This window comes from Pangasianodon hypophthalmus, chromosome 28, assembly GCF_027358585.1.
Source record: "Pangasianodon hypophthalmus isolate fPanHyp1 chromosome 28, fPanHyp1.pri, whole genome shotgun sequence".
NCBI classification, from domain to species: Eukaryota; Metazoa; Chordata; class Actinopteri; order Siluriformes; family Pangasiidae; genus Pangasianodon; species Pangasianodon hypophthalmus.
Window position 1 is genome coordinate 4,688,473 of NC_069737.1, and position 18,332 is coordinate 4,706,804.

Sequence of the window (18,332 nt, forward strand, 5' to 3'; positions counted from 1 at the left end):
CGGATAAAATGTACAATCTGTCATTCTTTAATGAATAAAAATTATGAGTGTTGGCAAATTGCTAAGAGGAAGAAAGCACTTTGGGACATGCTGTTACTGGAAAACAATCAACTCTATGATGGTAACAAAGCACATCCAATATTACTAGTTAATTTCAGGCTTATTAATTTAATACTTATTGAGTTCAGACTTGTTCTTGCACAGTGAATTGATCGCTGGAGCTTTAAGTGACTAGTAAAACGATAATGTGGCTAACAATAAATAAAAGCAAACGCAGAACAATATGCATAGGCTCACTTGAGCAATGCTATTTGTACCTCAAGTTCAAGAAAATAATCTGCGCATTCCAACAAACCCTGTCTAGGACTTTTTCAGTTTTCATTCAAAACCTAAAACTATATTAAGCGGAAGTATGGCGGCGCAGTGAGTCATAAGTTCAAAATGCGTCCTTTTTTCTCAGAATGTCTTGGTGATCGCATACCACTTCCTGTTCCGTGACAAGTCAATGCAGAAATTGTCATGTAGCAATATTAACAAGCCCCGAATCAAATACTATTTGTACTTACAAAATGTGTCTGTGTGTGTGCACGTGTGTGTGGTTTCAGCCCTATCTGCTGGTACCTACCTTGTGGCATACTGATCTTCTCCCCGTTCTTGCATTTGAGCTTGTGCTTCTTGAATGTCCCTTTGCGCTTCTTGACATTGGGTTTCTCCTGGTTTTGGTTTAGGTGGAGGATGAGGAGTGAGAGCTCCCTCTCGAACACATCCTGCTCCCACTGGGCCAACTGCTGCTCTCGCAGACGCAGAAACTCCTCGTGAGACTTCTGCTCCAGAGCTGCACGCTTCAGCTCCTCTTCACGACACCGCAGCTCCTGTGCACAAACACACATGCGTGTTACACAACTTCTTACCTCCATTATTGTTTCAGATCCTTATAAAGCTTAACAGAAACTTTAGTATTCTGGTTAATTGTTTCCTACACCATACATGTTTTATATACAACATACAAGGTTTCTGCAGTTCTACACACACACACACACACACACACCTTTTCCTTAGCACGCAGCTCGTCGAACATGCCCTGGATCTCCAGTCTCCAGTCGTCCTGCAGGGAGTGGAAGGAGTCTTGAGGCATCTCTTCCATCACCTGCTGCTCTAAAGCACACAGCTGAGCCAAGATGGAGGCAAAGCTCGGCCTGCGGTGGGGGTCCTGATCCCAACACCCTGATACACGCACACAAAATGTGTAATGATGAACAAATAGACAGATACATACATCGTGCATGAATAAATGGATACACAGATGCACGGATGATATGTAAATAAAAGGATAGATGAATAGATAGTTAATGGATTTAATGGATGTATGCCACTGCTTCATAACTGTAGAACTAATAAGAGGATGGATGGATGGATGGATGGATGGATAGTAATGGTTGCATGCATTGCTTCAAACCTGAAGGAATAATTTGATGCATTCGGGACTGGATGGATGGAATGGACAAATGGATATGTGAATGGATGAACGGTTATGTAAATGGATGGATACATGAAAATATCAATAGGACGGATAGATGGATTACATGTACATAGATGATCCACTGAAAAGATCAATATAATAGATGAATGGATACATGGATTGCTGGACAGATGAATGGACTGATGAATGAATGGATGGATGGATGAATGGATAAAAGAAGTTACCTGACATAAGTTGGGCGAAGGGTTCGGGGCAGGTGGAGGGGATGGGCAGAGTCAGTTTATTTACTGCCACTCCGTAGGCCACAGCCAGACCATCAATCCCTCTGTACGGAGCCTCGCCTGTGAGCAACTCCCACAATAAAACTCCATAGCTAGACAGAGAGAGAGAGGGAAAAAGAGAGAGAGAGACCTTTCAAATCGTTCCAACCCAAACTCCAACATCCAGACACACTACGAAGCAAACTTTACAGGATGGCAGAGACACACGCAAGTGTGCCGCAAACAAACATACATATAACAGCATATAGACTCATATGCACTTGACACAGCTGTTCAGAAAAAGAACAGCAGCATCCTCCGTGTCTTGGCTCCTACGCACCGACAATTACACACCGAAAAACCCCGCAAGAGCATTTTCTCTTTTAAACGCTCTCACTCGGAGAGAGAGACTCGCCCACGGTGGCTTTATATAGCCCGCTAATTACAGCATGCGCGCGCACGCACGCAGCACAACATAGCTTTCTCTGCCCCGCAGCTCCTAAACACTATAATCTAAAGAGTATATTAAGATGCCTTTAAAGTCTGAGAAGAAAGAAAACTTTTTTAAGTGTTGTGATTCTACAGCGGTCTGGCCTCTCGCTGCAGAGCAGACGGAAATCGTTCTCAATAGTTAGCAGAAGTCATTACTACGAATGTGTGAATTTTACAGGGAAAGATGTGGTCTAATAAAGTAATAAGAGCTGGTAGTAACTTCCAGATCTGCACTGCAGATCATGTTAAAATTCTAGAAAGCACAGGAAATCGCAGGCTGAGCCACGCTGCAGCAACAAACAGGCAACATCTCAACCATTTTTGCTTAGGAGTATTCAAACTATCAGCCTATCCTACTCTTTCCAAGTATGCAAACATGATAGTACTTTGAACATTATTTATTCAAAGTTCTATCCACCTGCATGCATGAATATTCAGCCACTGTTCACTTTATTAGGAATACCTGCACATTCATGCAGTTATCTGATCAGCCCAATCAATACCAGCACAATGTAAAAAAAATCATACGGATACAGATACAGGTCAAGAGCTTCAGTTAATGTTCACAACAAACATCAGAATAAAGAAAAATTTTGATCTCTGTGACTTTAACCGTGGCATGGATGCTGGTACCAGAAGGGCTAGTTTAAGTATTTCAGAAACTGCTGGGCAACTGGGAATTTCACACACAACAGTCTCTCCAGTTTACACAGAATGATGCAAAAAACAAAACATATCCAGGAAGACATTCCAGTGTTGAGAGAGATCAGAGGAGACTTGTTTAAGATGACAGGAAGTCTATAGTAACCCAAATAAGCACTCTTTACGACCGTGGTGAGCAGAAAAGCATCTCAGAACGCACAACACATCAAACCTTGAGGTGGATGAGCTGCAACAGCAGAAGACCACATCAGGTTCCGCTCCTGTTAGCCAAGAACAAGAATCTGAGGCTATCATGGGCACTTACTCACCCGAACTGGACAGGTGATTTTTTTTTTTTCAACTTCAACTAGTATGCTAGCATGCTGTTATGCATTTAAACATCATTTTTCATCTCGCCTTCCTCCTTTCATAGTAGCATACTTGTGTACTGACATACCCCAGTCTCTTTGTGCATTCTGAGTCATGCTCCTGTGGAACTCAGGCTGCACTGAATTTATTACACAATTAAAATCCCAGAGCTGGCCATTAACCAGAGTCCATGTAAACATGAGGATTAGAGCTAATACGAATAAAGCTTGCTTGTTTAAAAACACACCAACCCAAATTATTTCCCCTCTGTATACACTTACGACTTTATCATTTTCTGGTAATATTTTATTACATAAAATACATACATATTGTATGAAAATGACATTATGATGTGTTAGATGTGTTAAAGTTTTGAGATCGTAAATAAATTCCAACTTTCTATTATAATTCACATATTTGCTTCCAAAGGTTTTTGCACTGGATTTCCAAAGGTTTTTGCCCTGGATTTCCTAAGGTTTTTGCACTGGATTTCCAAAGGTTTTTGCCCTGAATTTCCAATGGCACCACATTGGCTCCTCGTGTAACATTACTGTGTTCAGCTACTGTTATTGTTGTCATGGTGAAGTTTTGTTCAGGTGTAGAGATTACAGTACGGTACACTGCATCTTAAATCCACATCAGCGGCTGAAAAGGTTTTGGGTGAGACAGACTTGACCTGTCTCGCCAGACATTCCACACCTCTCTTCATTGATAAAGAATGCATGTACGTGTGTGTGTGTGTGTGTGTGTGTGTAAAAGCATGACAGTCATTCCTGCCTGAGTGATTGGCAGTGTAACTGGCCGTAGGGATGCGCCCTTGAGGACAGAGGTATCTATTGTTCGTAATGTGTGTGTGCGGTTGCTGTGTTGAGGTTACATCCTTTTACATGCTATTGTGACTTTGTCTGTGTGTGTGGCTCCCTCTCGCCTCTCAGTCTCTAAACCTGGATAAGAGCGGTATTGTTTCGCTCACCTGCTGTGAATAAAAGCAGCTGTGTGTGTGTGTGTGTGTGTGTGTGTGAGAGAGAATGTGGGGGCGAACAGCAGGAGTCATCTGTGAGCTTTGATCAAACTTCTGATTACCATCGGCCCTCTGCTCCGCTCCGCTTACTCACTCTTTCCTCATCATTGTATGCTTTATTTCTTATACCCACTCCATTTCCTTTCGTCCCTGTGCAATTTTCCCAAAAATGACTCTCCTTTTTAAATGAACAGCTACGGCTGCACCTAAACTCAATATTAACTTGGACTGGAATGTTACTCAGGAAGAAAAACCGCTTGGCTCAAAATTGAAATGGAAATCATCGCATACTCGTCAGGTGAAATCTCTCAGACAGACTTGCGAATGAAGTTTCTGTCACTGTAGACCCCAGTATTATCTATAAAAAAATGTTGCTGGACTAAAAACAACGTCTTTTGAATCAAATGTGTGATGACTCAGACAGCAAACATGTCGCAGCGGATCAGCTATTTCTTCCTTATCTTACCAGGGATGCACCGATTCCCATGCACTTGAATATTATTAATATTAGCGCTTTTTCCCTCCTTTCTTTCCAGTTATTTTCCAGAAGGACTCTCCTGGAAAATAACTTTCCCTCCAGAAAAGTGCTGTAGTTAAAATTAGAGCCGCGCCTAAACCTAATCCTAACCTTAGTACGATACTAAAGGAATGGAGCAGCTAAAAAGGACAATAAAATCACTCACGTGCTTCAATGCGTTTTGTCGAGTTGTTCAGTATCATATTATTATTATTTAAATCTCATGCTCATCATTTGCTAAGTAAAGAATAAAACATGACAGGGTGTGCAGGTACAGGAAAATAATCAGTGATTGACTGACCTCCACACGTCGCTGCCCTTGGAGAAGGTGGAGGATTTGATGACCTCGGGTGCCATCCAGGCGTAGGTCCCCGCTGTGCTCATCTTGGTGGTTTTCTGCCACTCTCGCGCCAATCCGAAATCCGTGATCTTCAGAGTGTTTCCCTCCATCCCATTCTTCTCTATCGGCTGGGCCAGGAGGACTGACAGAGAGAGAGAGAGAGAGAGAGAGAGAGAGACATTTGTAAATATTGAACTATTAAATTTCCACTAAATGAAAGTCTCAATCATCAGAGTGGCTTAAATCTGTATTTACAATGCTGTGTAAATCCAAGCTTCTTTCATCACTATGTTATGATCAATATTTCAGCTAAATTCGATTTCAAATATTCATATGGATTAAACATCGGGTGAATCAGTGAGGCGGAAAACTGACTGAAGTGACATGCAACGTGGTTAACAGGCAGGTAGAGATGATTTCTTTGTTATGATTGGTTGGATGCTCATTCACAGGGACAGGTGTATGACAGGTGATAAGCATAATCTAAGCCTAATGATAAACGGATTTTAAAAAACGTGGTGTTCTTTAACAACAACAACAAAAAAAAAACATATTGTTGACATGGTGACACTTTCTGAAGCTTTTTTTTTTTTTTACGGAAGGACAGTCAGTATGTTTTCCAGCACAGGGAAGTTTCAAGTGCAGAGGAGTTTGAGCTTTCTGATTTCTCTGTAACATGACGAGAGAGAGAGAGAGAGAGAGAGAGAGAGGGGCTGGTGCTATAACGTACGTGATAACAGGAACGAACGTGTCTCGCGATTGTTTCACACAATTAAACGTAACTATAAACGATTAAACATGTTCTTTAGCATTTATATTGTCAAATCGGTATCGTATAAGAGCAATAAAACACGTTACTGCTCACACGTTGTAGGAAAATAATTTTAAAATGGTAACAATAAAAGCCACATCACACCACCATGGTGTTGATTAATTATCTATAAACGTTTAATTTTTTTTCTTTACGTGAAACTTTTCTTGTTAATTGCACTGCATCTACTGAATAATATGCTTTGTAATGAATGACTAAGCAATAAGCCGGGAATTTAAGGTGATAAATTCAGCACATCTGTTATACATAAACAAAATTATAAGGATTTTCTTTATCTCAGGAGGATGGGTGTGGCACTAGCTTCAACTTGGTCCAAAATAAATACGAGTGTCCTTATGCTGCGTATGCAGGCTTTATCTCAGGAGTGAAAACACTGCTATCCAGTAGAACAATATCTCATGTGATGAATACTGAATATTAATTATAATCGATTATTGCCACATGTAGCTAGCATGAATCAGAAATGACGCTAAAGGCTTGACTTCAAAACAAGTTTCGTAACTGTGCAGTCTTCTTGTGAAAAGACGCAAACAGTGTGCTCTGTCACTCTAATGTAACACTTTCTTTCTCACTCTCTTTTTCTGTCTGTCTGTCTGTGAGCGTCTCTCTCGCTCTCTCGCTTTCTCACTTCCTCTTTGTTGGCAGAAAAGCAGAAGCGTGTGCGTGTGAGACGTCATGACCGAATGTGTCGCGAGACTTTAGAGGGTGGGGAGAAACAGGGTTGCATCTTTGCCAGCACTCTTCCTGCACCCCCCTATATACACACACACACACACACATACACACACACACACACAGCAATACACACAGTCACAGCGTCAGCATGTCGTGCACAGCATGCACTGCAGTGGCAAGTACAAAAGGGACCTGTGCGGCCACACACACACACACACACACACACACACACAGACGTCTTTCAGTATCTCCAGATAGCCATCACTATCCAAGTGGAATTTGGACTCTGAACACACACTGTGTAATGTGGTGTGTTAGACAGAAGTGAAACAGCTCCTGTCTTCATTTTTTATTTTCTAATAAAGAACACACACGATGCTCTCTGCTCCGTCACAACGGTTTTTCTCTGCAAATCCTGCCCAGCCCAAACCCTGCAAGCCTGCTGCCAGCAACCACAAGCAAGCCAAAAACGATGGTAGAGAATTATACCACACACACACACACACACACACAAAAAAGTGGTGGTTTCCTCCAGCTCGCTCTTGTGACCTCCCCCACAGGACGTGACGCAAATCTGCCCTGCTCAAAAGTTCCTCAAAAGGGGACAGAAAATATCCCTCTGCTATAGCTGGAGACTCACAAACACACACCAGAAACACAACAGATACAACAGAGTATAAGAACCCAACTTACATCTGGAGTCAAAAACAGATACATCACCAAAATTTCATCATATTTTCAAAAATCTGGACATTAACCGTATAAACAGCACAAAAAAAATATACTGGAAAATTACTGAAAGATCCTTTTGTCTCTTGTTTTGTTTTTTGTTTTTTTTAAACCACAGCACTGTTAAATGCTCAGTTCTGTTTGGTCAAAAGGTATTGATTAACTTTCTACCAGAAGCTCTTACACAGGCAGTAATAGCTGATACGGTGAATTTTAATTTGAGGAGACATTTAGCATTCAGGGAAGGAGTCTCCAGTGTCAGCACTTTGGAACAGTCAGAGTTACAGCTGAAAGCTAGTTTTAAGTTTTCTGACAGGTGAAATTCTTTCACAGTAACACAACAAGCTGTACAGCTTAAGTGTTAAAAGGAAATCATTTGTCTTGTGGATGTTCCACAACATTAAATGTAACTATAAATGGATAAAAAGTAATGAAAGTAGTCATAAATAAATAGTAATCATTGTTGTGGTATAAGAGAAATAAAACACTTTACAACATGGTATTTTTGGAAAATAATCAATTTCGTGGTGGTAAATAGTAAGAGAGGAAAAAAAAGAGAGGCTGGTAACATAAGTGTTAACAAGAACAAACTTGTTTCGACGATGTTCCACAAATGTAACTGTAAATTGATTAAAAAAAATGTAAAAAAAAAAAAAGCTGTTGTATAAGAGGAATAAAACTTTGTTATGGGAAAATCCCAGAAATGCTGAGACACCTGATGGCCTGATTTTTATTTATTGATGGTTATTGTTATTTTTCTGAGAAACAGTTACTGTACACCTACAACATACCACAGTCATTTTCCCAAGGTTACCAGCGTGAAAATCTTTTCATATTTCCCTGCATTCATCATGGCAGAGCTGTCACTAAGCTCCACTGAAACCAACATCCAGCTTGTACTTGTTGCCAGCTTTCCGTCTGACATACTGGTGCCTTTGTGAACCAAGAATCTCACATTTTCTCTAGTTTTCAGCCAAAACATGGTTTCTTAGCTGCGACACACCCTGCAGAACCATTCCTTCCCACAGTCCAAGTGCTGACTTTTGGAAGGTCTTACGGAAATGATGATCTTCGAGTACTGTTCATCACATACAGACAGAGTTTTGGCTCGTCTGCAACATTTACTGTCTCCAAACTGTCTGCTTTCTCTTCAAATTCACATCATCTTGAAAAATCCAATCTAATCGGCTGACAATAACCTTGGCGAACATCTATAAAATTGTACTTTCTTGGCCATTTTCAAGTAACTATCATCCAATACATCAAGCCATGATATAAGTATCGTGATTGGCACATGTGCAGCATCTAAATTGTGGTGCTAGTCAGAATTTAAGAAATACATGGAAGGGTTTGGGAAGCTTGTGTATGCCACACACTATCAATTCATAATTATTGGGATGGTTATTGGCAGACACTATCTAGTTTATTGCAACTATATGTCAGTATGACTAATGAACCAATGGTCTCAAACGCTAAGTGAGTCTTATCTGCACTTCAAACCCTGATTTCCTCAATTCCAATCAGCCAAATTAAAAATAAAGGCCACTGGCTGTCTTGAGAAAGAAGACTCAGATGATGAATTTATTCTGAATTTTATTTTTGACTTGCCGTGTTTGTCCAAGGTGATTCATTTTGGAGTCATGGATGGAATCGATTGTAAGGTTTTGGGATTGACTCTTAGTTTTCAAAGCCTTGGATCAAAGAATTTATATATAGTGTACATTAAGAAATTAAGAAATTAATCAAGGCTACTGGGCCAAGACTGATTAATTGATTCAAATAGCTTTACTATTGTGGTGTGTGGTCTTGTCTCCAAAGCTTTGAGGACAACTTTTAGTTTTCAATGCCTGGAATCAGTGATTCGACTCTTTTTGGGATCGACTCCCAGAACCTTCAGTGTGAACTGAAAACAAGCTGGCGACTTGACAGGCAATGTTAGCGAATCGATTCCAAAACTTGTGAATTGAAGTGATGTAGTGTGGACCACAGTGTGCTTCATAACCTACAGCAACTCACTGACAATGACATTTCTTGCCAATTCTTTTCATTATTGAATTTCGTCTATTTCATTAATTAGTTGTTGCAGGTCTGTGATGCAGTAATGCATTATGTATTTTTATTATTGATCTCTGTGTGTAACAGTGTGTATTTCTGCAGATACATGTTTGTGCTTTATATTAAAAAAAAAAAGGCACACACACACTGTGCAGAGTCAGCATGTCTGCCTTATCTTCCTGGGGTGGAACGCAGGGCCACTGAGAGTTCACACACTTCCACTAGCTTTAGAGCTTCACTGAGAGCAGAACAACACCACCACCATGGTAAAGATTAAGAGTGATTCAGAGAGAGGTAAAGAGCATAAATATCAGCTCCTCAGCTGAAAAACATAGTGACTATAACCAAAAAAAAAAAACAACAGGACAGGTCATTAGGCCAACTGCAGTGAGCCATAACCACCAATTTAGTCCCACTTCCAACCCTAGAGCTACGGTGATTTCAGTCCAGTGTTCTCTTACACACTATCTGTTAGGCCCTGAGCCAGGAAGCTGTTTTTTGATGTGGTGGCGCAGGAAAAACGAAACAAAGGAGAGAAATGAGGGCGCGCTACACACCATGCTGAACGAACACTGGCGCTATGAGAAACAGTAACCATGACAACGGGCTGTGTTTGTTGTTTGTTGACTGTTTGGAAGGCAGAGATGTTGGTAAGCTGAACGGCAAAAGGCTGAACTCGGTCACACCACACACCCACGGAGACACAAAGACAGATTGTGAGAGATATAAATGAAACAAGCCTTTTAGGAAACTTTTAACATTTGTGTTTTAGTTTAAACTTCTATTTTAATGACAGGCCCCTGAGGCTGACCTCTGTGTCTGTCAGTCTCTGTGAAGAAATTAGGAGGTGTGGCCTTTGTGGCTCTCAGTCCAGGTGGAGGTGTGGCCTCTGTGCCTGTCAGTGCTTATGAAGGAGGTGATGGAGACATGGTCTTTGTGCCCGTCAGCCCCAGTGAAGGAGGCGTGGCCTAGGTACCCATATGTTCCAGTGAGGAAGGTGAATGAGGTGTGGTCTATGTGCTCGTCTGTCCTAGTGAAGGATGTGTAACCTGTGTGCCTGTCAGTCCCAGGAAAGGGGGCGCGGCTTCTGGGCCTGTTAGTCTCTGTGAGACATCTACTGTGCCAGTCAGTCCCAATAAAAAAGAAAAATCTCATACACAACTTTCTCTTCTTTAAAAATTATTGACAGCTCTGTTCCAACATTAACTATATCACAGCTTTAAACACCCTCATAAAACTCATTCCCTTGCGTCTCTTTTCTCACTCTCCATTCTGTCATTCTCTCCTTGTGGCCTCCTTCCTCCCTTCACTATTGTATTGCTTGTCTTCCATTCTCTGCCTGCATTCTCTCTTCCTCCCTCTCTCCCTCTTTCTCTCTCTCCATAACCTTTCTACATTCTCTCCATGTGTGATTACCCTCTCTTTGTGTAAGTGTATGTGTGTGTGTGCATGAGCGTGAGGTTGCCAGACAGCGTGCGTGTCAGTGCGCTGCTCCCCCAAGAGACAAAGCCCTCCTTCTTCCAGGGGAAAACCCCCACCCTGCCGGAATTCTGCTCCCACCCACGGCCCGGAGAGAGACAGAGAGAGAGAGAGAGAGAGGGACGGACGAAAGAAAAATAGACATCAGGACAGGTCACAATTTTTAACAACGTTCAGAATATCCCACCTCATTACACCTTGCGTCCTCTGAAATGATTTAATGTGACATGAGTTAAAGTACATTATAGCACAGTGCAGAATTCTCAAATCTGATTGGTCAGCACCTCTGCAAGGTTTATATTAATGTGCTCAGTGTAATACAGTATCGTTTCTATAGTAACAGCTAATTTTCCAAGACTTGTATATAGTGGACATAGTCCACACAGTTTAAGTCTAACAATAAAGGGATTAAAACTTATACAGAAAAAAGTTAATAACGTTAAATAATTAATGTTGTACCCTGAGGTATGAGAATTATGAAAGTTATGCTACGAGCTAGCCAATAGTAGTGCACTAGCAACTTGCTCTTTTGCTAAGCATTACATAACACTGGTCTTGGTTGTCAAAGTTCTCTATTTAACACAAAAAAAAAAAAAAACACTAAAAATTTAGCAGCTAACACTGATTTACTGGCATGACCAACCTACGCACTTAGCAAAAAAAAAATTCCCTGGCCTTGCAAACAGTAAAAACGCTCAGAACTTGGTCACATATTAACCCAAATCATGATCCATTAACCCTCAGCGAAAGTCTGATGTTCTGGAGGCACGCCAGTCATGAGCTGATGGTTAACTAGTCCCAGCGCTAGCATCATTTCAGTGAAAGGGGTTTTCGGCTGGTCATATCATTTTCAGTTTAGCATGGATAGGTGATGAGCAAAAGTATGTGCACCCCTTGATGATTCAAACAGTGATGAATGGTGCATTATTGTGTTGTAGGATCTAATATTTGCTCTGGGAATAAGGGTGGAAAGGTACAGCTGGATGACTGGCTAATAACAGGAGTATAAAAACCCCTTATACACAGCCTGCGGGCTCAGCCTCCTCCCCTCCTTCCCTCCTCCACTCCCAAGCTAACTGCTACCACAAATAGTGCTTAGAGGGCGAAACTACCTTATTGCACAACTCTGTACGACTCTGTACATTCAACCATGGTCTCACACACACACACACACACATACATATATACATATATACATATATACATACATACATACACACATATAAGCATGTGTGTGTGTAACTGTTACACACTGAAAGGAACCATATGGGTGATGACTAACACTAAATATCTACATTTTGCTTTATCTAATTTATCTACATTTATCCTACAAAAAAAAAAAAAAAAAAAAAAGACCAACATGGGAAAATTAGCTTATGGTCAAATGATCACATTAGCAACTGTTGTTAAAAAACAAATTACATCTGCATGAAAATCAAAACCAATGATTTTTGTTCACTATATTTACATTTTTCCCTCCCAAATATTCTGTGTTATTTCTAAATTAGTAAGCTGAAGTGTCGTTATTTCAAAAATAGACTTTTAGACCACGTCGCTAGTGACTCAACACTGCGTATGAGTAAGCTATTTTACTTCATGTACTGTAAGAAAAAAATGGAAGAAATTTGTAAAGATTAAAGTTCAACTCTGAATATGACAAACCACTTAAAATGAATCAGAGTGCTAGTTGCTGTTATGCTAGCTTGTATCTGGTCATGTTATCTGGTCAACTTTAACAGCACATATACCACCTCAAGGATTTTCTTTTTTTTTTTGCGAAAATGAGAAACATGCTCGAGGCTTTGAAAACTCCTTCATTTAGTGTCCTATCCACTTCCTGCCGTGCTTGACCCTTCAGTGTCTCCGTTTTCCGACTGCACTCATCCGGTTTTCACTCTTTCTCCAACAATATTCTACCACAAACACGTGCGCACGTGCTAGGATTGGTGTGTTTCGACAGTAATAATGCTGAAAGCGTCAATATTCATCCACGAATCTTCTTTCACTTCTCGTCACATTTGTTGTAAAATTTTCTCTTTTTCAATTGATATTTTGAAAATAATCAGCTGACATGATAATGTGAGTTCATGTCATTTTAAAAAATAAAAAAAAAATTTGGTGGCGTGCTTTTATAGGAAAACGATCCATGATGGAGTGGTATGATGCGAGCCAATACGAAGCGGAGTTACTGTTACTACCCTGAAGTTAATTATTTTCCAATAACAGCTTGCCTTAAAGTGTTTTATTGCTCTGATACCACAGCAATTTGCCAAAGAATGATACATCATACTTTTTATTCGTTTATAGTTACGTTTAATGTTGTCGAAAGTCCGTTGTTACGTTACAGCTATAAACAGTCGATTCCTCACTAGCTTCTTTTTTAAGTTATTAAGACAAAAAAAGCGCTGCTTGTTACCAAGAAAACGCAAAGTTACAGCTTTACCTCTGACTCCTAAACAAAAACATCACCATATCAGCAAACAATTATTTTGTTTAAGTCCCTGTGTAAGTTACTATTGAAACGATAACATTTTAAAAAGAGTGCACTGATATCAACCTGGGATTTGCCTTGTAGCCGGAACTACTCCGAGACCTGCTGCTATGCAAAATCAATCAGCCAATCAGAATCGAGAATTCAACAGCGGTATGGCATGATGAAGGGCTTATGAGGAGTTTTGTCACAGATACAACAAAGTGCATTTCCAAACCAATCATAATCACTGATTTCAGCTCTCGTGGTTGGCAAAGACGGTGACCATCATGAGTCAACACTACTGTTTGCTAATTCCTAACGCTGTGTGCAAATTTCACCCTGTGTATAATTGAACATTTGTTTTTGGGATCTATTTTCTGATCTTCAGCACCATCTGAGGATCTGTAGCTTCTAGGATGTACAGCTGTTCAAACAGCTCACGAATATTTACACCCAAAGACAAAAAAAAAAAAAAAATGGTTTCGTTGGCATTGGTTGAGCCAACCTGACTGTCAAACATAAAAGTTGCCGAAACAGACTCGCCAAGACTCTGTGAATTAACAGGCGGTGGGGTTCGAGCTCACAAACGCCATCCGACACATGGTACATTTGAGCTCTACTTAATCTTAAATACAGAATTCAGCTGATCAATCAGTCTGACCAGAGCACGACTGGACATTTCAGATAACAAATGTTTGTCAGTTGCTATGGTTACCATGGACAGGTATGGCATTTGATTCTGATTGGTCGGAAGGTGTTGATTAATTTTCTATAACAGCAGCTCTGGTGTACATCAATGTGCTCATTTTAATCATTTCAACTTACATAGGGACTTGTACGATGGACACACAATACAAACAGGTTTTTTTTTTTTTTTTTTTTTTAAATGTGTAATCATTGTATTATTGACATTTTCTGTAACAGGTCTGTTTAGCATTTATGGAAGGAGTCTCCAGTGTCAACTTGACTATATTTGCTTTGTAACATAGTTAAAGGTGTAACATGAAGTTTTCCTCCTTGGTAAAGTCTTCAAAACTGAGGGTTTTGTGCTTTTTGGTCTGACGAGGCTTTTTAGGCTGCTGTTTGTCTAACAGCAACCTATTGTTGATTATTTTCCTATAACAACATGCCCTATCATGTTTTGTTCCTTATTTATACCATTAGACAACACACACCAGTGCCCCAGTTTGTCCAAGAACCGGGTTATAATGTAAAAACGTTTTTAAATAATCATTTATAAAACCTTTTTACAGTAAGTATTCTAAATGTGTTGCTTGATGCTCTGACTAAATGCATTTCATTCACGACATACTTTATTTTTCCATTTTTTTATTTTTTTTTTTCAATTTTCGAATGAACTGTGTGCTAAAACTGATATTATCTGGGTCAGAAGTCACGCTTTTTCTGCACACAAATCTCAAATAAAGTTCTAGAGGGTACACAGTGCAATATGTTACTTCACTGTAACATATATCATATAGGTTATATCATGAATAGGAAGCCACTTCCTAAGTAGAGGCACAAAGAAAAAAAAATTAGCAACAGGAACATTACTATGGGGGGAAAACAAAATTAAAAATTAATCTGAGACAATAAAATGATATCGCGAGACTAGAAGAGGAAATAAGATCGTATACATGATAGAGAAGTCAAAAAAATAAATACTAAACCGCTCAGTAGTAATTTGATCTAACTCTTATATACACACACTTGGTCCTGTATGTGAGATGGACACCTGCCCTCCTCCTGCCCACATTTCCCTCTGCCATCTCCGGATACAGCCAGCTCTCTTTTCCAAAATAAAGAGACAATACTGCTGTGCTGCTTTTCCTTATCAGCCTCAGCCAAAGAAGACAGGGAGGGGAAAAAGCTGACTAGTGCCCTCAGTTTCCTGCCCTTTTTTTAAACTGTTCACTTAAAACAACGTTCTCCGACTTCAGAACGGTGCAGATTTTATCAGACTGCGTTTCCTTTGATAGAAAACACACACGCCATTCAACTGTTACAGCAAGAAAAAAAAAACTTTTACTGTAGGAAAAATCTTAATATGAATGCATATCAAGAATCTGTTGCTTCTTTCCACCTCCGCACTCTGATATGTTTCATCCTTATGCTCTGAATGACGTGGTCGGTGATGCAAGGACATATAAGGGTACAGCACACAGTACAGTACTGACTGGGTGTTAAAATCTATTTTTATCAGTTGTGTGCATATATATATGCATCATCGATGCATAGCGTCTGTCTCGAGTGCATCTTGTTAGGACACTCTTTATAGCTGCTATTACACACACTATATATATATATATATACACATATGTATATATAGCGTACATACAAAAAGAGCATCTCAAGGCAGAGAAATTAAATGTTCTTAAATGGCCGATGACCTCAACTCAATTGAGCATGCTTTTCACTAACTTAAGACAAAACTGAAGGCAAAAAGACCCACAAACAAGCAGCAACTGAAAACGGCTGCAGTAAAGGCCTGGCAAAGCATCTCAAGGGAGGAAACTCAGCATTTGGTGATGTCCGTGGGTTCCAGACTTCAGACAGTCATTGAGTGCAAAGGATTTGCATCCAAGTATTAAAAATAATTCTAATTTTTATGATTGTTAGTTTGTCCAATAACTTTTGAGCCTGTGAAAATGGAGGGACTTCAACCACATCTTGATTGCTTATACACACACACTGCACTGCTTTGATACATGTACATGATACATATCACATCTCGTGAGAAGGACTTCAGCTATCACTATATGACACGTTGCATCATCGGTCCCGTTCACACATAATATTAGCGTCTGTCTCGAGTGCATCATTAGGCCATTCTTTATAGCTACTATTATGTAAGTGGTAACAGGAACTAACTATTCTCTAACCATAAATGGACAAAAAGTTCATTAGTAAATTAAACATTGCTGTGACATCAGAGGAATGAAACACTACAGGACACGGTCTTAGTGGAAAACAATTCACTGTGGGAATCCGCAGCAGCCAGTCAATGAATATTTTCCAATAAAAGCACATCACCTAGTGTTTTATTGCTTATGTAATCAATGAATTATACACTATACTGTGATATTCACTATGCACGATTTTGCTGTTTGAGAATATGTGCAAGAAGGCACGGTTCCCAGATTTTCATTTCGATATCAAGTCTCTGCCTATCAGTACATACCTGATACTGACCCAATACACAGTAACCGAGTCAGCTCTCTCCATGTTTCAACATAGCACGTGTTCATAGTAGGGTGGCAACGATTAGTCGACAGATGACGTTATAGTTTAGATAAAGATTTAAAGAAAGAGATAAGCATGATCTAACTGAATCTACACATTATTTAAAATGTATTTAAAATGAATAATTTGAAATAATTATTCATTATTTGATTCTTTTTAAATTATTATTATAAAAATTTAAAAATAAATATTTATTTAAAATCATTTTCAAATATTTTAAATTATTTAAATTCAACAAATACATTTTATGTAATTTAGTTCTTGACATGGGAACTTCATTAGATTAGTCAATTATCCAAAAAAAAAAAAAATAAAACAGAAAAATAATAAAAAAGATTTTGGTTGTTGCTGCCCTTGGCGTCTGCAATATTAATTTCTCTCTGCTCACTATTGACCTTTTTAGAAAAACACAAATAAACAATTTAATCATCCAGAACCACTAGCCTAAAATAAGGACAGGAAAACAAGCAATTCCACCATTTTAGGTTTAAGGCGAGTAGGGAAGTGAGTAATAATATTACAAGCTGTGCAGTCAGGAACTGCTTGGGGGCAGTGGCAATTCCAAAAGATTCACAGTAAACTATATAAAAAAAAATAACATTTTTGATATAATCCTTTAACAAATCAGTTGTCTAATGTCCACACTGATCTACTGCCCAGAGAGCCTGAATGCGCTGACCATTTTTGATGATTTTCAGCCAAAATTATTCAGGAGCATCCACAGTAAATATAGCAAACTAATGTTAAATATATACTTGTCTAATGTTAGCTAAATCAAACATCCATTGGTAGCTTTTATTTCACATAAATAAACTCAAAACATTCCCCATTTACCCTGCCAGAAAGCGAGGGCGCATGAGATTGGCGGGAGGGGGCGGGGCTTTCAGGCGATGTCCTGATTAATATATGGCTCATCTCCTGTTATACTGGAGAGAGAAAAAACTGCACGATCTGCTTGTTTTTGAGTGAGATCTAAATGTACTAGCGTACTCTGATGTTAAACTGTGGAGCTCTTACGTAAAATGCGTAAATGTTGGCAGATCTGGTAATATATTACATTATATTATATTATATTATATTATTTTATATTATATTATATTATATTATATTACATTATAATTGGAGTGAATATCACTGAATATTATGGTAGTGTAATATCATGCAGAGATGATTAAATCCAAAGCCCATTCTCAGGATATAAATACAACACTGGACTGGATTAGAAAATAATAAATTCTGTCTAATTGGGAACGTAGCAAGAAAGACAGCTGTCTCTTAAAGTTGGAAATTTGGACATGAAAGAAAAAACTCAGCGTTGTGCTAAAAGACTATCGTGACATGTCGCTGTAAGGATCTGTGTGGAGTAGTTGGGTGGCACCTCATCTCTCTCTCTTTCTCTCTCTCTCTCTCTCTCTCTGTGTGTGTTTCTATAATCATGCCTTCTGATTAGACCCCACATTCTTCCAGAATGTCACGCAGTCCTAAATTACCCTCATGGAACCAACAGGCCAGGTATGGGTGCGGCAGAGAGAAAGAGGCACACGAAGAAAGATGTTTCCAATGAACTATAAAAAAAAAAAAGTCGGCGTGGGCGTTCAAATTAGAAATATGCACAACATGCTATTCGAGCCCATGGAAAAACACGGCACGCTGGTTATATCTGATTCCTGTCCTCTCTGGAGAAAACGAGGGACAAAAGAAGGAAAGTGGAGAGAGAGAGGAGAG

At 39.4% G+C, this 18,332-nt stretch overlaps 1 protein-coding gene across 1 annotated transcript in view; it reads right to left on the bottom strand.

Moving 5' to 3' along the window:
• Nucleotides 1-18,332, bottom strand: part of LOC113545713 (mitogen-activated protein kinase kinase kinase 11) — a 34,923-nt gene that overhangs the window by 9,648 nt on the left and 6,943 nt on the right. Inside the window, exons 2-5 of the mRNA XM_026945187.3 lie at nucleotides 5,083-5,263; nucleotides 1,705-1,853; nucleotides 1,049-1,224; nucleotides 626-872 (exon numbers count right to left, since the gene is read on the bottom strand). Of these exons, the coding sequence (XP_026800988.2) occupies nucleotides 626-872; nucleotides 1,049-1,224; nucleotides 1,705-1,853; nucleotides 5,083-5,263 (753 nt within the window). The remainder of the gene's footprint in view (nucleotides 1-625; nucleotides 873-1,048; nucleotides 1,225-1,704; nucleotides 1,854-5,082; nucleotides 5,264-18,332) is intronic.